The sequence below is a fragment of the Pseudophryne corroboree genome, chromosome 11, assembly GCF_028390025.1.
Source record: "Pseudophryne corroboree isolate aPseCor3 chromosome 11, aPseCor3.hap2, whole genome shotgun sequence".
Lineage (NCBI taxonomy): Eukaryota > Metazoa > Chordata > Amphibia > Anura > Myobatrachidae > Pseudophryne > Pseudophryne corroboree.
Genome location: NC_086454.1, coordinates 222,314,984 through 222,336,026, shown reverse-complemented (window position 1 = coordinate 222,336,026; position 21,043 = coordinate 222,314,984). Strand labels below are relative to the sequence as shown.

Genomic DNA, 21,043 nt, shown 5'->3' with positions numbered 1-21,043 from the left:
ATTTAGTGACTGGTTAAATAATTCTGTTAATGGTGCCACCAGCACATCTTTTAGCTCTTTTAGTATCCTTGGGTGTATCCCATCTGGCCCCATTGATTTATCCACTTTTAGTTTAGAAAGTTCTGTTAGGACCTTCTCCTCTGTAAATGTAGTTTCATCTCCCTTATTTTTTATGAATGTCCTTGCAACTTAATTGTGGCCCCTTCCCTTCTCCTTCTGTAGTAAATACTGAGCAAAAACAATTTAGGTGATCTGCTATTGCCTTGTCTCCCTCCACCAAATACTAACTCTCTGTCTTAAAGTCTTATTATTCCTCCATTTGATTTTCTCCTTTCATTTATATACTTAAAAAAAAGTTGTGCCCCCTTTATCTACTGACTGGGCCATTGTTCCTCAGCTTCTGCCTTGGCAAGTCTGATCACTTTCTTAGCATCCCTCCGTCTGACAAGATACACCTCTTTGTCATTATTATTTTGAGTCTGTTTGTGTTTCCTAAAAAACTTTTTTTTTTTGCTTTCACACTAGTTGATACTTCTTTTGCGAACCACACTGGCTTCCTTTTCCTGGTGCTTTTCCTAACCCTTTTGATACAAAGGTCTGTTGCCCTTAGTATTGCACTTTTCAGTTTTTCAAACCTCTCCTGCACCCCTTCCAAGTTCCTCCAGTCTGCCAATGAATCACTTAAACATCTCTCCATTTTTGCAAAGTCAGCATTTCTAAAATCCAACACCTTTGTTTTTGTGTGACAGGAGTTGGATCCTGTCTTTATACTAAACCATGCTGCTTGAGGATCACTGGATCCCAGGTGCTCACCCACATATATGGCGGCTATTCTGTCACCATTTGTAAGAATTAAATCTAATTGACCTGCAGTAATTATTTATTTTATTATGTGTAATAAATTGTGTTTTTAAATTTTACATTGGTTGAGCAGCGCTTCTTGTATGGTGGACCTGCTGCAGTCCTCCATAAGTTGACCTACTGAATGAGCTTGGAGATGAAGAGGGAGATGTGACAGTAGTTTGAGAGAGAGGAGGGGTCAAGTAATGGTTTCTTAAGAATTGGGAAGGCAACGGCATACATGAAGGATGTGAGGAAGGTGCCAATAGAGAGAGATGTTGACTACGTGGACAATGCAGGACCATGCCTTTAGAAGGGCAGAGACTAGGTGGGTGGGGATGGGGCCATTTGGAAAGGAAAGCACACACACATGCTCTGGAGAAGGGGGAGGAGGACAAAATTGGTTGCCCCATCCAGGGGGAAGTTTAAAAGATGAAGTCTTCTGGCAGACTGTCTCTATTCTGGAAGTAAAGTGAGTGGCAAAGTCAAGCAAACTGAGTATATTGCGAAAAGCAGGAATTGAAGAGGCACAGATTCCTAACCAGTTTCTCAGAACCCATTTTCAAAACCTGGGTTCAACTGTCCAGCAAAATCTAAAGCCGCAACTTTCAAAGATCTCATCTGTAATATATTACAAGGTTTGTAGGAAGTTTATTGTGTACGCATCATAAAGCCATTTAAACCTATTCCTTATATTCTTGATATTTTGCAGGATGTGCTTTATGTGCTTTGCCTTAGCCACACATAAGGAATAAGTATCAGCACTAAGCATACTCTTTAGGGACCAAATTGGCTTCAAAATACGAGGGAGGTTCAATAAATAAAGTAACCTCTCATTGCGTAAATTTATTAAACTTGTACATAATACGTGTAAGGAAGAAAAAGTAGTTAATCCATCTATAACCAGATGCACCTCGCTACCTGCACCAGGTGCTCACAGACCTGTTTGGTCCCAGTGGATCCCAGTGGATATGGGCCATTAGAGTACTACCTCTCAGTCAGTAACTGCCTATTACTGACTCAACACACTACGCAGCGGATGGTTATTTTGCTGCCACAGCCAGACTCCTACAATCTTCACCTGAAACCACTGATTTACACTCAGGCTCCTGCCATCGGTGCCTGAAAACCACCTTCTCCTGTTCATGCTTGGACACGTTGCTGCAACACCTCCTAGTTGGTGTCTAAAAATTCCCACTGGTCATTTAATCTGGACCAATCTGTGCTGAGTAGCTGGCAGAGGGATTTGCTTGGAAATACTGTACTCGCCCCAGAACAGCTGAGGAACGGAATAGCATTTTTGCGCAATTCTGTTGCTCGCAGGATACAACAGATGAAGATTTCTTAAACCAAGTACTGTAGATGTTTATTGCTCCACAGCATACAATATGGTACAGAAGCATTCTCCTATCAGTCAGAAAAGATCTCTACATCCACATCAGCCCTTTTTATATAGTCAGAAGACACTACAGCATAGTAAAATACTCCTCCATATACTGTACTTTTAGGGCTCGTATATCAATCAGACCAACAATCTTACAACATATAAATAAGCTACAGTATTTCAAAAGGGGTAAAACCAATTTCCTCTTTTATGTATCCCATGACTAAAACCAGTTTGGCGTAATCACAATCTTAACAACTTCTTAGGGAGTTCCCCAATACCTCTTGGCGGACATTGACTCACACAAAGGGTTGACCATTTAACACTAGGGCCCTCATTCAGTAAGGATTGCATTTACAAAGATGCTCACAACAGCTTTTCAAATGTACTTCTTAGCACTGCAAAATGCAGGAGTGCCTCCTTCCTGCATTTGTGATGGCAAGGCTGTGATCAATGCAAATGCAGTTCAGCATGAACATCGAGATCATTAGTCACGAGGTTCATCTGCAATGGCCGGCTGAGTAAGCCTAAGGTTACTCAGGCTGGCCGTCGCAGGGCGTCTTGCGAGGCCAAGGTTACCATCTGTTGACGCAGTCCTTGGCCTCGCCGCTCCAGAAAATGAGTGCGTGCTGCCCCCTTCCTCTCCGTGAATGTCACTGCCTGTGAATCAGGCAGAGACAATGGCATGTCTGGGATGCAATCGCAGAACGGGTCCTGCTGATGCGCAGTTTCCCAAACATCCGGAAACTCTGGTTTGGATCGCATAAGTGATCCAACCTGGATAAGGCCCTAGGAGGATAAAAATAAAATACCTTATACATTCCTCATTGCTCATGCATTTACACATACATCCCCATACACAATAATAAACATACACTTATAGTAATTTACAGGACGTGGTGCCTAGCGCCAATTTGTCCATTTAAAAAAATCTGGGAACGTGCCACGAGTTTATCAAGTGTGCAGGGTCTCCAGCCACACCATATTTCTTGCCAAGGTTGCATCAACAGTTTGCATCAATAGGGAGATTGTACTGCCATCCAGTTTTTCACAGCCGGTAAATGGAAAAAAAATAAAAAATATAATTTTTATTTTTAAATTGCATTCTGCAAACCTTGTGCTAGAAATAACTATAGATTTTGCCAGCACAGATCTTAGGAAAACTGAACAATGGTTTATACAGTACTTCCTATGGGGATACAGAAGGGATATGTACCTTCTAAACAGTCCATTCCAAGATGGGTAAGATGTAATCACTCATACATGCTTACAACAATAATGGAAAAGATGCTAGCTAAGTCCATGCTGCAGTAGATGGCTCAAGTATCTGCAACAGAACTCTGCAAATCAGCTTGCTGGGCATCAATCTGTACTTTTTCAAATTCGTATCGGTTGGATGTTTTATCCTCTACTGCCCCTCATTTCTGAGACAGTCTACCCCACAGCCACTTAATAGAAAGGTTTATATTCTGCATATATGAGGCTGTTTTCTTGTTTTAACATTTTCTTGTTTATACAGTATTGAGTTTAGTCCAGACATATTTTCAGTCCCTTTTACAGTAATTACAAATGTCCCCGCTTTACCAGTCTTAATATGGTTATTAAAGGTATTGGTGTTTGTCTGCCTTGTATAAAGAAAAACTGGGGCGTTTTAAGTAAAAGGTATGTATTTACAATAATAGTTTTTCAAAATAGGTTTTGAATAGATACTATTATTGCATTGTGTACATTTGCTGTTCACAAATTAATGTATAAGCTTCAGGGATTTCAAAGGCTAAAAAAACAGAAAAAAAAACATTTCAAAAATTGAAGTATAAATAAGTTCATATGCTACTCCTCAGACACTAGCTATGATATCAAAGAGTGCAAAACTACTGTAGGAGTAAGACTAGCCATTGTGGCATTATAGGCTTGTAATTAAGACCAGATCTGACTATGTATTACAAAAATAGGATTTTGGTTACCTACCGGTAAATCCTTTTCTGGTAGTCCGTAGAGGATGCTGAAGTCCACATTAGTACCATGGGCTATAGATGGGTCCACCAGGAGCCGTTGGCACTTTAAGAGTTTGAAAGTGTGGGCTGGCTCCTCCCTCTATGCCCCTCCTACCAGGCTGTCTAGAAACTGTGCCCGAGGAGACAGGCACCTTCGAGAGAAGGATTTAACACAGATAGTGGCGACATTCATATCAGCTCACACATACAAGGCACATCAAGCTAACTTAGCTTGAAAACTCAGCAACCGCTGAAACATTACTTACCAAGTAACAATGCAGTACTCAACTAAAACGAAGTTGTACTGAACCAAATAACTATAGCAGGAAAACAAAGCGCTGGCCGGGTGCCCAGCGTCATGTACGGACTACGAGAAAAGGATTTACCGGTAGGTAACCAAAATCCTATTTTCTCTTACGTCCTAAAGGATGCTGGGGTACACATTAGTACCATGGGGATGTACCAAAGCTCCCAGAACGGGAGGGAGAGCGCGGAGGCGCCTGCAGAACTGATTGACTGAACTTCAGATCATCAGGGGCCAAAGTATCGAACTTGTAGAACTTTGCAAATGTGTTCGACCCAGACCAAGTTGCAGCTCGGCAAAGTTGTAAAGCCGAGACACCTTGGGCAGCCGCCCAGGAAGACCCCACCTTACGAGTAGAGTGGGCCTTGACAGACGTAGGACACGACAATCCTGCCGTAGAATACGTATGCTGGATAGTGAACCTGATCCAGTGAGAGATCGTCTGCTTAGAAGCAGGACACCCAATTTTCTTAGGATCATACAGGACAAACAGTGAGTCCGATTTTCTGTGACGAGCAGTCCTCACATAGATTTTCAGAGCCCTTACAACATCCAAGGACTTTGAAGAAATTGAGGAGTCAGTAGCAACTGGCACCACAATAGGTTGGTTGATATGAAATGCCGACACAACCTTCGGAAGAAACTGCTGACGTGTCCGGAGCTCAGCTCTATCTTCGTGGAAGATCAAGTATGGGCTTTTACAGGACAAAGCCCCCAACTCCGACAGACGTCTAGCAGAAGCTAATGCCAACAACGTGACAGCCTTCCATGTAAGAAATTTGACCTCAACCTCCTGTAGAGGCTCGAACCAGTCCGATTGGAGGAACTGCAACACCACGTTAAGGTCCCAAGGTGCCGTAGGCGATAAAAAGGGAGGTTGGATGTGCAGAACCCCCTTCAAAAAGGTCTGAACCTCAGGAAGGGCAGCCAATTGTTTCTTGAAGAAAATGGATAGGGCCGAAATCTGGACCTTCACAGATCCCATCCTCAGGTCCATATCCACACCGGCTTGTAGAAAGAGAAGAAACCGTCCCAGTTGAAACTCCACCGCAGGAAATTTCTTGGACTCACACCAAGACACATTTTTTCCAAATTCGATTGCAATGTTTAAACGTTACTCCTTTCCTAGCCTGTATCAGGGTAGGAATAACCTTGTTCGGAATGCCCTTTCGAGCTAGTATCATGCGTTCAACCTCCATGCCTTCAAACGTAGCCGCGGTAAGTCTTGATAGGCGAACGGCCCCTGCTGCAGCCGGTCCTTCCGAAGAGGAAGAGGCCTCGGCTTTTCTTGCAGTAGATCCAGAAGATCCGCGTACCAAGCCCTTCTTGGCCAGTCTCGAGCAATGAGGATCGCTTGAACCCTTGTTCTCCTTATGAGCTTTAGAACTCTTGGGATGAGTGGAAGTGGAGGAAACACGTACACCGACTAGAACACCCACGGAGTCACTAGGATGTCCACCGCCACTGCTTGTGGGTCCCTTGACCTGGAACAATACCTCCAAAGCTTCTTGTTGAGACGAGAGGCCATCATTTCGATCTGGGGTACGCCCCAAAGATCTGTTACCTCCTTGAACACTTCCGGATGGAGACCCAACTCCCCTGGATGGAGATAGTGTCTGCTGAGGAAGTCCGCTTCACTGTTGTCTACTCCCGGAATGAAGATTGCGGACAGCGCCAACGCGTGTTTTTCTGCCCAGGATGATTCTTGTCACCTCTGACATTGCAGCTCTGCTCTTCGTTCCGCCCTGTCGGTTTAGGTAAGCCAATGCTGTCACACTGTCAGACTGCACTTGAACGGCCCGATTCCTCAGAAGATGGGCCGCTTGAAGAAGACAGTTGTAGACGGCTCTTAGTTCCAGAATATTTATCGGCAGGCCGGCTTCCAGACTTGACCACCTTCCTTGGAAGGTTTCCCTTTAGTGACTGCGCCCCAGCGACTCGAATCCTTGGTTAGAAGGATCCAGTCATGAATCCCGAACCTGCAAAAGGTGAGGCAGTTGCAGCCACCAGGAGTCAAATCCTGGCCTTTGGTGACAGACATTCTCTGGTGCATGTGTAGATGGGATCCCGACCACTTGTCCAGGAGATCCAGTTGGAAGGACCGAGCGTGAAACCTCCCGAACTGCAGGGCCTCGTAAGAGGCCACCATCTTTCCCAGAAGGCGAATGCACTGATGAACAGACACCCGGGTTGGCTTCAGGACATCCCGGACCATTGTTTGTATCACCAACGCTTTTTCCTCTGGAAGAAACACACTCTGCACTTCCGTGTCGAGGATCATTCCCAGAAAGGACAACCTCCTGGTTGGTTCCAAATGTGATTTTGGAAGATTCAAGATCCAGCCATGTTCCCTGAGAAGCTGGGTCGTGAGAGCTATGGACCGTAACAGCTTTTCCTTGGACGATGCTTTTATCAGCAGATCGTCCAGATATGGAATTATGTTCACCCCCTGTCTGCGGAGGAGAATCATCATTTCCGCCATCACCTTGGTGAATACCCTCGGTGCTGTGGAGAGGCCGAAAGGCAGGGCCTGGAACTGAAAATGACAATCCAACAGTGCAAATCGAAGATAAGATTGATACGGCAGCCACATCAGAATGTGGAGGTATGCATCCTTGATATCCAGGGATACCAGGAATCCCCCCTCACCCGGACCTGATATCACTGCCCTCAGAGACTCCATTTTGAACTTAAACTCCCTCAGAAAGGGGTTTAGTGACTTTAAGTTCAGAATGGGCCTGACCAAACCATCCAGTTTTGGTACCACGAAAAGGTTTGAATAGTAACCTTTGCTTTGCATATGAGGTGGTACTGGCATAATGACCTGTGCCTCCACCAACTTCTAGACGGCTTCTTGCAGGACAGTCCTGTCTGCCAGCAAAGCTGGCAAGCCTGATTTGAAAAAATCGGTGAGGAGGGAGATCTTGAAATTCCAGCCTGTACTTCTGAGACACAATATCTTGCACCCAGGGGTCCAGGCCGGATGACACCCAGACGTGACTGAAATGCCAGAGTCTCGCTCCCACCGGCCCCACCTCCGGGGCATGCAGTCTACCGTCATGCAGAGGACTTTGATGTACCTGAAGCAGGTTTCTGTTCCTGGGAACCTGCAGCCGCAGGTTTCTTGGACTAGGGCCGACCTCCCTGAAAGAGGGTGTTGGACGGCTTGGCCTTTCTGGGCTTGGGAACCCGAAAGGGCTGTGATGTAGTTGAAGAAAAGGGTTTCTTCGGAACAGGTGTAGCTGAGGGAAGAAAGGGTGACTTACCAGCCGTTGCCGTGGAGATCTACGCATCTAACGCTTTCCCAAAGAGAGCCTGACCTGTGTAGGGTAGAGTCTCCACACTTCTCTTGGATTCCACGTCAGCAGACCACTGGCGCAACCACAGTCCTCGACGAGCGGATACAGACATGGAAGAAATTCGGGCAGCCATGGAACCCACGTCTTTCATGGATTCTACCAGAAATACTACCGGATCCTGAATGTTACGTAAAAACAATTCAACATCACATTCGTCCATAGTATCCAAGTCTTCAAGTAACGTGACTGACCACTTTACTATAGCTTTGGCAATCCAAGCACTGGCAATAGTGGGACGTAGTATTGCCCCAGAAGCCGTGTACATGGATTTGAGCGTATTGTCAATTTTACGATCAGCCTGCTCTTTCAAGGCGGTAGATCCTGGAACAGGTAAAACCAACTTTTTTGAGAGTCTGGATACTGACGCGTCAACAATAGGCGAGTTTTCCCATTTTTTCCTATCCTGTACTGGGAAAGGTAATGCTACCAGAACCCTTTTAGGTATCTGGGATTTTTTATCCGGGTTTTCCCAAGCCTTTTCAAAAGTAGCATTTAATTCCTTTGACGCAGGGAAGGTTAGCGAGGCTCTCTTATTTTCAGTGAAGTAAGCCTCCTCAACCTGCTCGGGTGTTGTATCAGAATATTCAACACATCCCTAATAGCCTTTACCATCAACCTCACCTCTTTTGCAAGAGATGCTGCCCCCCGCAACACATCCCCATCACAGTCTGTAGAATCAGAATCGGTATCATCCTGCATGATCTGTGTAAGAGCATGTTTATGTGAATATACAGCGGGGAGCCCTGATGTACCAGAGCTGGGCTAAACTGCCATAGAGACCGAGTTGCAGATTCATTCTGTGCCACCCTATTTGAAATCTGAGAAATTATAGATTTGATAGAGGATAACCACTCAGGCTCCCTTGCAGGAATCTGTGCCAAATCAGTGCAATCCTGATTAAATGGTGTCAGGAATCGACTTACCAGGCTGACATCCGTCCGCCGCTGCGGACTCCGTCCTGGCTCCCTGCGGTCACCTGTCACCTATGCCCCTGCCATGGGACATCATCAAGGGCCTGGGAACACTCCTGAGACAGCGGGCATGTAGCGCGCCGCGTCCCTGCTAGGCCGCAGCGTGGGCGCCGCCATGACAGTCTGTAAACAGCCAGTATACTGCGGCCAATCCGGTGCTTGGCCGCACCCACTTTCCTTCACTCATCCAATCCCTGTGCACCATGGGGTACATAAGAGACTGCAGGATCAGTCTGCAGGCATCCTGGACTTTGTGTCTCTCCAGCGACCCATGTGAAAGGATCTGTTCCTGTTCCTCCTGTGTTCCTGGTTCTCTGCTTAAGAACTTGTACTCCTGGTTACTCTGCACAGCTCCGTGGAACTTCAAGGCCCAGCAATACCTGCAACCTGCAAATAAGGCTTCACACTCATCACCACCTTGTGTGCTTCAGCCTGCAGTTGAAGACTGACTCCAGGTGTGTTTCATTCCTCCACCTGTGATACAGCTTGCTGCTGCCAGTGCCTCATCACCTGCACTGTGAAGTCAGACTCCTGCCTCTGCTCAGGTTTGCCATTCTACACCTTGCTGCCTAAGTTTCCTGTTTTAAAACCTGCACTGGTTTCCAAACCAGAACCATTTCACAAACACTTGTTCTTCTGTTTATATATTACCGGATATTATTTTCTCAAGTCATCTGTCATCCATTGCCATAGACTTTCAGTTATCATACTGAGTGATTGACTTTATTCATCTGTTATTATTGTTTCTGCTACCATTCTGTGTTATATCATCTGCCAAATAAAATACCATTGCGCTCATGCGCAGGAACGTTATCCAGCCTCCTCGTTTTCTCCCATCTACCTCCACTGACCCACTAGCGCCCCCTCCGGGGACACAGCCCAAACACAATCTGACAGTAAGTCCAGGATCGATGGACTCGGATGGTGGACGGAGTGTGGGGTCAGAGGCCTTGCAAAATCTGGTCTCCCGTCTGGATGGTCAAGAGGTTGCGCAGCAGCAGATGCTTCAATTCCTGCAAGGGATGTCCTCCCGATTAGATACACTACAGCAATCCCTGCCTAGTGTACTCTCTCCTACTGTTCCTGTTACTCCAGCACCTGCCAGTGCTGTGAGTTCTTCTATGCCGGCTGCATCAGCTCCAGTGTCACGTCTGCATCTGCCCGTGCCGAGCAAGTATGATGGCAGTCCTAAGTTATGTCGCGGGTTTCTCAATCAATGTGAAATACAGTTTGAGTTATTGCCACATAATTTCCCCACGCCAAGATCCAAGGTTGCCTACATCATCTCCTTACTCTCTGGATCTGCTCTGAGTTGGGTGTCTCCTCTGTGGGAACGTGCTGACCCTCTGATTAACAACTACACAGACTTCGTGTCAACCTTCAGACGGATCTTTGACGAGCCTGGTCGTGCGACATCAGCTTCGGCAGACCTGATCCAACTTCGTCAAGGTACCCGAAGCATGGGACAATATGTCATCCAGTTCCAGACGTTGGCTGCAGAGGTTCAGTGGAACAACCAAGCTCTGGTAGCAGCTTTCTGGCACGGACTCTCGGATCGGATCAAGGATGAACTGGCGACCCGTGACATTCCTGTTCAACTGTCTGATTTGATCTCCCTGTGCATTAAGTTGGACTCTCGCATCCGCGAACGCAATAATGAACGCGCTCGGAGTGAGCCACGCAGATCAAGGTTCATACCTTCTGTACAGTTCCAGTCTCCCTCTTCTGACGAGCCTATGCAGATAAATAGGTCCCGCCTAACTCCTGAAGAGCGGGCAAGAAGAATACGTGAGAGACTCTGCCTATACTGTGCTGCTGCGGGCCATCAGATTAACTCCTGCACGGTGCGTTCGGGAAACGCCAGATCCTGACTTGTAAGGGAGGAGTCAAGTTAGGATCTTTCAGTCAAGCTCCTTCTCAACAAGACCTCATCCTTCCAGTGATGCTAGAGACTCCAGTTGGGCTCCAGTCTGCGTCAGCATTAGTGGACTGCGGTGCTGCAGGAAACTTTATCACCCAAGCTGCGGTAAATAAATTTTGCCTATCTACCTGTGAACTTTCTTGTCCAGTTTACATTACTGCTGTGGATGGTAGTCGAATCTCCAAGGGGAACATTTCTCATCAAACTGTTCCAGTGGTTCTGGGAGTTGGATTTCTCCATTCTGAACTGATCAAGTTCCTGGTCATCCCTCAAGCCACCCAGGAGATTGTCTTGGGCATGCCCTGGCTCCAGCTACATAATCCACAGTTTGACTGGTCAACGTTGCAGCTTACCTCATGGGGTTCACATTGTCATCAATCCTGCTTAGCCCAAGTGTGTCCCATTAAGTCTACCGAAGTAAAGACACAGTCAAGTCTCCCAGCAGCTTATCAAGACTTCTCAGACGTCTTCTGTGAAAAGGCTGCTGATATCCTGCCGCCCCATAGGGAATGGGATTGTCCCATCGATCTCCTTCCTGGCAAGAAGCCACCTAGGGGGCGCACCTACCCGTTGTCTGTTCCTGAAACTGAGGCGATGAGTAATTACATCAGAGAGAATCTTAAGAAGGGATTCATCCGTCCGTCATCATCTCCCGCTGGTGCAGGTTTCTTCTTTGTTAAAAAGAAGGATGGAGGACTGCGTCCATGCATTGACTATCGGGGTCTCAATGACATTACTATCAAGAATAGTTATCCATTACCACTCATTACCGAATTATTTGACAGAGTTAAAGGAGCCCGCATCTTCACCAAGTTAGATCTCCGCGGTGCCTATAATCTCATCAGAATCCGGAGTGGTGACGAGTGGAAGACAGCTTTCAACACTCGAGATGGCCATTATGAATACCTGGTAATGCCATTTGGGTTGAGTAATGCTCCAGCAGTGTTCCAACACTTTGTGAACGAAATCTTTCGTGATGTCCTGTATAAGTACCTCGTTGTTTACTTAGATGATATCCTTATCTTCTCCCAAGACCTACCATCTCATCGTCTACAAGTTTGTGAAGTTCTCCGACGTCTTCGTGAGAACCGGCTCTACGGGAAACTATCTAAATGCACCTTTGAAGTTCCCTCTATACCCTTCCTGGGTTATATAATTTCCGGATCGGATCTTCAGATGGACCCGACAAAATTGGAAGCTATTGCCAATTGGTCCATTCCAAACTCTCTCAAGTCTATCCAGCGATTCCTGGGTTTCGCCAACTACTATAGAAAATTTATTCGAGGATTCTCCACTCTCATCGCTCCTATTACCAACCTGACTCGGAAAGGGGCAGACCATTCCAACTGGTCAGAAGAAGCCTTGGCAGCCTTCCAGAAGATCAAGCAGGCCTTTATGTCTGCTCCAGTGCTGTCTCAGCCAGATGTCAACAGACCATTCGAGTTGGAGGTAGATGCCTCTACAGTTGGGGTTGGAGCTGTTCTCTCCCAGAAGGGATCCGATGGGAAAGTCCACCCTTGTGGATTTTATTCTCGAAAGTTTCTTCCTGCAGAAGCTAACTACTCCGTGGGAGATCAAGAACTACTGGCGATCAAGCTGGCTCTCGAGGAATGGAGATATCTCCTAGAAGGGGCCAAACATCCGTTTAATATCTACACGGATCATAAAAACCTGCTATATTTAAAGGCAGCTCAGTGCCTTAATCCTCGCCAGTCCAGGTGGGCTATGTTTTTCTCACGTTTTAATTTCAAGCTTCATTTCCGCCCAGGTTCGCAGAATGTGAAAGCCGACGCGTTATCCCGATCCATGGAATCTGAAGAAGGAACATCTGACTCAGTGCCACATTCCATCCTGAGTCCCGTGGTTTTCGCTGCATCTCAAGTCTCCCCAGCTCCTCCTCCTGGTAAGACTTTTGTTTCCCCAGATCTCCGTCCCAAGTTGCTATCTTGGGCCCATCAATCCAAGTTCACTGGTCATCCTGGGGTCCTGAAGACCTTCAAGTTCCTTTCTGCTACATATTGGTGGCCAAGGATGAAAATGGACATCCAGGATTTCGTGGCATCCTGTCCTGGATGTGTGCAGCACGGGACTCCTCGTCGGTCTCCAGCAGGTCAGTTGCAGCCGCTGTCTGTCCCTAGTCGTCCCTGGTCGCACCTGTCCATGGATTTTGTCGCCGACCTTCCTCCTTCTCAAGGACATAATACCATTTGGGTTGTAGTGGACAGATTCACCAAGATGGCTCATTTTGTTCCTCTCCAGGGTCTCCCTTCTGCCCCAAAACTTGCCCAAATCTTCCTACGGGAGATTTTCCGCTTACATGGTTTACCCTCTGAAATAATATCTGACCGGGGGGTACAGTTTGTAGCGAGGTTTTGGAGGGCCCTCTGTTCTGCCATGCAGGTCAAACTGAAGTTTTCATCTTCATACCATCCTCAGACGAATGGGCAGACAGAGAGGGTCAATCAAGAACTTGAGACTTTTTTAAGATTATATGTTTCATCTTCCCAGGATGACTGGTTCGATCTGCTCCCATGGGCCGAGTTTGCCCACAACTTTCGATACCATACTGCCACTGAAACGACACCATTCTTTGCAGTATATGGGCAACATCCCCGTGTACCTGATTTCCAAGAACTCCCTCATATGGATGTTCCTGCTGCCACTACTGCTCTGACTCAGTTTTCATCTATTTGGAGAAAAATTCACGTTTCCCTCAAAAAGGCCTCCAGTCGGTACAAGGTCTTTGCCGACCGCAAGAGACGTGCGGTTCCCCATTTGAAACCTGGGGACAAGGTTTGGCTATCAACCCGTAACCTCCGTCTCAGGGTCCCATCCATGAAGTTTGCACCACGCTTCATTGGTCCTTACCCTGTCGAAAGAGTCATCAACCCAGTGGCCTATAAATTAAAGTTACCATCTTCCCTTCGTATACCTAACGCTTTTCATATTTCTCTCCTCAGACCTCTAGTCCTAAACCGCTTTCAGAATACTCTTCCAGTAGGTCCCAAGGTTCGAACTCAGCGGGGCGTGGAATTCGAGATCAACAAAATTCTGGACTCCCGTTGTCGGTATGGACGTCTCCAGTACCTGGTCGATTGGTCCGGTTATGGCCCAGAGGAGAGAAGTTGGGTGAATTCGTCCGATGTCCATGCTCCTAGGTTGGTCCGTGTCTTCCACAGCACTCATCCCTCCAAACCACGTGGGTGTTCGGTGTCCACCCCTAAAGGAGGGGGTACTGTCAGGAATCGACTTACCAGGCTGACATCCGTCCGCCGCTGCGGACTCCGTCCTGGCTCCCTGCGGTCACCTGTCACCTATGCCCCTGCCATGGGACATCATCAAGGGCATGGGAACACTCCTGAGACAGCGGGCATGTAGCGCGCCGCGTCCCTGCTAGGCCGCAGCGTGGGCGCCGCCATGACAGTCTGTAAACAGCCAGTATACTGCGGCCAATCCGGTGCTTGGCCGCACCCACTTTCCTTCACTCATCCAATCCCTGTGCACCATGGGGTACATAAGAGACTGCAGGATCAGTCTGCAGGCATCCTGGACTTTGTGTCTCTCCAGCGACCCATGTGAAAGGATCTGTTCCTGTTCCTCCTGTGTTCCTGGTTCTCTGCTTAAGAACTTGTACTCCTGGTTACTCTGCACAGCTCCGTGGAACTTCAAGGCCCAGCAATACCTGCAACCTGCAAATAAGGCTTCACACTCATCACCACCTTGTGTGCTTCAGCCTGCAGTTGAAGACTGACTCCAGGTGTGTTTCATTCCTCCACCTGTGATACAGCTTGCTGCTGCCAGTGCCTCATCACCTGCACTGTGAAGTCAGACTCCTGCCTCTGCTCAGGTTTGCCATTCTACACCTTGCTGCCTAAGTTTCCTGTTTTAAAACCTGCACTGGTTTCCAAACCAGAACCATTTCACAAACACTTGTTCTTCTGTTTATATATTACCGGATATTATTTTCTCAAGTCATCTGTCATCCATTGCCATAGACTTTCAGTTATCATACTGAGTGATTGACTTTATTCATCTGTTATTATTGTTTCTGCTACCATTCTGTGTTATATCATCTGCCAAATAAAATACCATTGCGCTCATGCGCAGGAACGTTATCCAGCCTCCTCGTTTTCTCCCATCTACCTCCACTGACCCACTAGCGCCCCCTCCGGGGACACAGCCCAAACACAATCTGACAAATGGAATGGGATCATCCTGAGAGGACATATCCTCTGCAGCATACAGTGATCGCAAAAACTTGCTATAGCGCGTATTTTACCCCAGAATTGATGGTGGGGACACAAAAATAAAAAAACGCCGGGTCCCTCAGGACGCGCTGTGACCCGCAGCGCTGTCCTGTACTGTGCTGTCAATCAGTCTGGTATCCATAACAACGGAGGGAGGAACTTGGAAGAGGCGGAGACCATGGAGAGTGTGATATTCCGCCCTCCCCTCATCCTCTGCTCCGCATGCACCCCCCCCCCCCTCCGATTAGCGGCTGACTCCGCTGCTGTACCTGAGGTGGGGGCAGTTCGGTCCCTTTTCCCCCGGCTGGATGCCGCCGCCGCTCTCCCCGCTGATTGTCCTCTTCTCCCTCCTCAACCATGCGGCCGTTCCCTCCGCGTTTTCAGCTCCCCCCTGGCCGCATCCTCTGACTCCAGGCTGGCGGCATTGTGGACTCATGCGGATCCACGAACTATACCCCCCGGCCTGACTCCGCTGCTGCTGGCAGTGTCCATGGTAAGCGGTGGGGGCCTGGTCCCTGGTGGGTGTTATGGTGGTGAGGTTTCTGGCTGCACTCTCTCCTGTCTCTCTGTCCCTACCCCCTGGTGCCTCTGTCCCTACCCCCTGGTGCCTCTGTCCCTACCCCCAGGTGCCTCTGTCCTCACCCCCAGGTGCCTCTGTCCTCTGTCCCTACCCCCAAGGTGCCTCTGTCCTCACCCCCTGGTGCCTCTGTCCCTACCTCCTGGTGCCTCTATCCTCTGTCCCTACCCCCTGGTGCCTCTGTCCCTACCTCCTGGTGCCTCTGTCCTCCGTCCCTATCTCCTGGTGCCTCTGTCCCTACCCCCTGGTGCCTCCGTCCCTACCCCCTGGTGCCTCCGTCCCTACCCCCTGGTGCCTCTGTCCCTACCCCCTGGTGCCTCTGCCATCTGTCCCTACCCCCTGGTGCCTCTGCCCTACCCCCTGGTGCCTCTGCCCTCTGTCCCTACCCCCTGGTGCCTCTGCCCTCTGTCCCTACCCCCTGGTGCCTCTGCCCTCTGTCCCTACCCCCTGGTGCCTCTGCCCTCTGTCCCTAACCCCTGGTGCCTCTGTCCCTAACCCCTGGTGCCTCTGTCCCTAACCCCTGGTGCCTCTGTCCCTAACCCCTGGTGCCTCTGTCCCTAACCCCTGGTGCCTCTGTCCCTAACCCCTGGTGCCTCTGTCCCTACCCCCTGGTGCCTCTGTCCCTACCCCCTGGTGCCTCCGTCCCTACCTCCTGGTGCCTCCGTCCCTACCCCCTGGTGCCTCTGTCCCTACCCCCTGGTGCCTCTGCCCTCTGTCCCTACCCCTGGTGCCTCTGCCCTACCCCCTGGTGCCTCTGCCCTCTGTCCCTACCCCCTGGTGCCTCTGCCCTCTGTCCCTACCCTCTGGTGCCTCTGCCCTCTGTCCCTAACCCCTGGTGCCTCTGTCCCTAACCCCTGGTGCCTCTGTCCCTAACCCCTGGTGCCTCTGTCCCTACCCCCTGGTGCCTCTGTCCCTACCTCCTGGTGCCTCTGTCCCTACCACCTGGTGCCTCTCTCTGTCCCTACTCCCTGCAACCTCTGTCCCTACTCCCTGGTGCCTACCTCTGTCCCTATTCCCTGGTGCCTACCTCTGTCCCTATTCCCTGGTGCCTACCTCTGTCCCTGCTACCTCTGTCCCTACTCCCTGGTACCATATAAAACGTGTATAACATGCTCTACCAGGCGCAATGTGTATAGAACACTAACTGGCGCAATGTGTGTAACGTGCTCTACCTGGCGCAATGTGTGTAACGTGCTCTACCTGGCGCAATGTGTGTAACGTGCTCTACCTGGCGCAATGTGTGTAACGTGCTCTACCTGGCGCAGTGTGTGTAATGTGCTCTACCTGGCGCAGTGTGTGTAACGTGCTCTACCTGACGCAGTGTGTGTAACGTGCTCTACCTGACGCACTGTGTGTAACGTGCTCTACCTGGTGCAATGTGTGTAACGTGCTCTACCTGGCGCAATGTGTGTAACGTGCTCTACCTGGCGCAATCTGTATAACATGCTCTACCTGGTGCAACGTGTATATAACGTGCTCTACCTGTGTGGTGTAATGTTAATTGGTACTGTTATGTGGCCGTGCTGTTTCCCCATGAAGCCACGCCCCTAAATTTTTGCTGCGCGCTTTCGGCGCGCACTGTCCTTAGTTTACAGTATGGCAGAGGGAGCACCAATATACTTTCTGCCAAAGGGCACTGAAATGTCTAGGTACAGCTCTGGGGCAGAGTGTCCTGTATGCTACACAGCCCAGCAGCATTGTCACCCCTTCCCTCCCCCTCGCAATACTTTTGTAGTGTCCAAATCAAGTCTGTTTTTATATTTGAATAATTAATAAGATTAATATGAACCTTCATTCTGATGGGACCCAGAAAAGGACAGATAGGACCCCAATTTTTAAAAGTGCGGGGTCTGTGGGACCCACTTTTTGGGGGGCTCAGCGCGATCACTGGCATATGACAGAGTCCCTGGACATTGCTTAATGGAGACCACAGACACTCCACAGACACACACAGGGGAGGACAGACAGAGTTTCACCCCCAAGAATGGCAAGAGACACACAGAGATTGGAGCCAACCCACACACAGCGCTTTCCAGGCATAGGGAGACCCTAAACCAGCGCTGACTGTGTACCATAACAGGTTACACAGTATTACACAGCCTCCCCCCCCCCCCCCCCCTTCTACAACTCCCTGGTACCGTGAGAGATAGCTAGAGTTGCTCTGGAGGGACTGCACATCACTGACAGCGTTTCTGCAGGCAGGAAAATGGCGCTGAATGCTGCTGGGTCTGCTCTGAGGAGACGCTCCGCCCTCTTAATGGCGCTGTCTTCCCGCTCTTCATAGGATTATACTGGCCTGAAGATTTATGCTGGCTGAGATCCCGGGACCCTGACAGGCTTGAGAGGTCAGTGTAGGGTGTAGGCGCTGGCTCAGGGCGCCCCTCACAGTGCCGCACTATGTACCGCTGAGCCCCGGAGCGCAGTTAGTACTGCGCTCCATACCCTGTTGCCGCCATCTTCACACCGGCTCCCTGCTTGCTAGGGGGGCAAGTGATTAACTCACCACCAATCTTCTGGCTCTGTAAGGGGGTGGTGGCATGCTGCCGGGGTGAGCTCTACCCCTGTGGTGGGGAACGTTCTATCCCCTCAGGAGTTCAGGGCCCTGTCAGCGGAGATAGTGGCTCAGGCCCCGCAGGGTGGACATTTTACTAAAGAATCTCTGTAGAGCTCCTTCAACTGTGACCGGCTCCTCCGGGCACATTTTCTAAACTGAGTCTGGTAGGAGGGGCATAGAGAGAGGAGCCAGCCCACACTCTCAAACTCTTAAAGTGCCAATGGCTCCTGGTGGACCCGTCTATACCCCATGGTACTAATGTGGACCTCAGCATCCTCTAAGACGTAAGAGAAAAATAATTCTACTATCTGGGAGATAAAAATGTGATCAATTATTTAATTAATAAAAACAAAACGGTTTTAATTACTCCTTGTCGGCTATAATTAAAAAATAACTTTTATGCCAGTTATAATCATCATTGCCAACACATTATGCATTCCCATACATTTAGGGTATAACACCACAAACAAACGGCAATGATCAGAAAGAGAAGGTAACCCTGCCAAGATGAGAACAACACTGAAGATGTCCCTGGTAAATGGCATCTCTGTGCAGCTACTGATGTGGCGTCACTGGCGAGGAGAGATAGCAGACGATGTAGGAAAAAAAAACCCAGACACTGTTAAACCAGTAGTCAGCTGTTGTCAAGCATACCTGTCTATTACTATTTATAACAACCTCCATCCCGTTTACTTTCAATGCTGCATGGCAAGCTTGTGATTAACTGCCAACTTGTAGTAGGAATGAATAATACCCCTTTCACACCGCAGCTATAACCCAGTAAATTGCCGTTTTTTAAGCCTTCCAAAACGGTTCTAGCTGTGGTGTGAAAGGGCCACTTTGAATTTACTGGTTACAGATTACTGGTATTTTAAAACAGTTAAAAAGCAGGGTCCTACACGGTTCAGACCCGTTTCATTGTGCAATGTGAAAGGCTCTGAAACGGTATTTCCAAACCACAGAAAGTGATAGGCTGTCTCCATGCGTGATGTCACCAGGCAGAAGCAGGAAATAAACTGGAGGAAACACATGAGAGTGAAGAAGCATTTTAAAATGGCAAATTGGAGTGATGAGGAGGTTAGGGAGCTGCTGGATGAGAGGGGATGAAGAAATTGCTAGACAAATCACTGGGACAGTGAAGGATGCAGTAATCTACAAAAACATGGTAAAGATGCTCATAGCTGCTGGGTTCCATCGTACGACTAGCCAAATTATTAATAATTAATTAATAATTATTAATAATGTGTGGGCCAGAAAAGTCCATTTAAAATGACAACCACTGTTTTCTATGGGAGAAACGGGTTCAGTGTGAAAGGTACCAAAACGGTAATGAAACGGTAATATACCAGTTACAACATGCGATGTGAAGGGGGTTTAACTGCTCAGACACGTTTTAAGAACCGTTTAAAGAACCGTTTCAAAAGCAGGGTTTGCGATGTGAAAGCAGCATTACTGGATCTTCAGTACTATATTTGCTATGGATTCATATACTTAATGAGCTGCAGCAGCTGCTGCAACCAGGAAGCCGTGGAGAGCTCTAACAAATTAACTAATTTCAACGATGACTACTGTCAGCTATGGCAGTGTAACTCATTGGACCCAGTAGCTGGACTGAGATGTACTTGAGTTCGCACGACATGCAGGATGCTGTCCGAACCAGGATTTTTTTTTTTAAAGGTCCTTCATTTACAAGGAATGGTTTTGCCTTGTAATGGATTGCCCCTGTAAAAAAAACCAAAGTGAGTACGGACGGTATCCCGCACATCAGGCGAACTCGGACTCTATTACATCCTGCCCAGAGTGTATGATGCTTTTTTCAAGCATAAAGTCCTTTCTGTAAAGAATCTTCTGCATTACCCAAAATTACAACTTTGGGATAGTGGATTCGACAGCTTCACCGATCTTACCTTAAGTAAAAATGCTTTGACGTTTAAATAGATGACGTGTTTTAAGTGAAGACAACAGCAAAGTGTTTCATTAATTACTGTAAGTAGATGTAAACTTTGGGAGAAGTGAATCAGTGATGGGATGTAAAGGAAGACCGAAATGTAAGCCCTCAGCAGATTATCATGTTTATGCTAAAGACCAACGCTACCAGTGCTGCAACATGTTACACTACACAGTGAACAGTGATGTCGGGGTTCACAAGCTCACACACACTGCTCTGTGCTCAACTACAAAACTGGCTTGAAATATCTATGCTGAAAGGGGGAAGGTAATAAATAAATGCAAAAAATCATAGAGAACACAGTTAATACATTCTAGTAAGCATAAGATACATTTACAGCAAGAAGAAATTCAAAGCTGGAACAGTAACTGACCTGGTGTGTAGGTAAACCGCTGGGACTGGCTACGCTTCCTTTTCCCATTGCACAGATAAAACTGCACTTGAACTCCTGTCACTATTGACTTGTTGTGGTATGGAGGAATTTCAACAACAATATCAGTCTGAAAAGGAAGCAATTATTCTGTTCAGTACTAACATGGAATGGCAAACTGAGAAGCAAGTCTGTAGATCCTTCTATGCATCCACAAGCAAATGTATTTAAAGCAAGAATATTTGTATTGCTTCAGTAAAATCTGAAACATGTAATTTGAGTATTTTGCTTAAACCTATAACCACATGAATCAAGTCCTGTATTCTAGAAATAAAAGTCATATTTTTGGATGCATCAAGTCCCAAATAAAACTTTGAAAACTATACTACCTTTTTTTCTAAATACTCCATGGTAGCCCTTAAGGGCTACATACACTACATACCCATACACTAGAACGATAATGCCCGATTTCAGCCAATTTCGGCAGTCGGGCCGATATATTGGGCAAAATCGGGCATTTTGGAGGTGTTTCTGATTTTCGTTAGTTTCTGCAGCTGCATAACTGGTTAGTTGG

The 21,043-nt window shown here is 47.9% G+C and overlaps 1 protein-coding gene across 1 annotated transcript in view; it reads right to left on the bottom strand.

The window, feature by feature from the left end:
- NFATC3 (nuclear factor of activated T cells 3) overlaps positions 1-21,043 on the bottom strand; it is a 664,419-nt gene that overhangs the window by 104,680 nt on the left and 538,696 nt on the right. Inside the window, exon 8 of the mRNA XM_063945273.1 lies at positions 20,473-20,599. Within this exon, the coding sequence (XP_063801343.1) occupies positions 20,473-20,599 (127 nt within the window). The remainder of the gene's footprint in view (positions 1-20,472; positions 20,600-21,043) is intronic.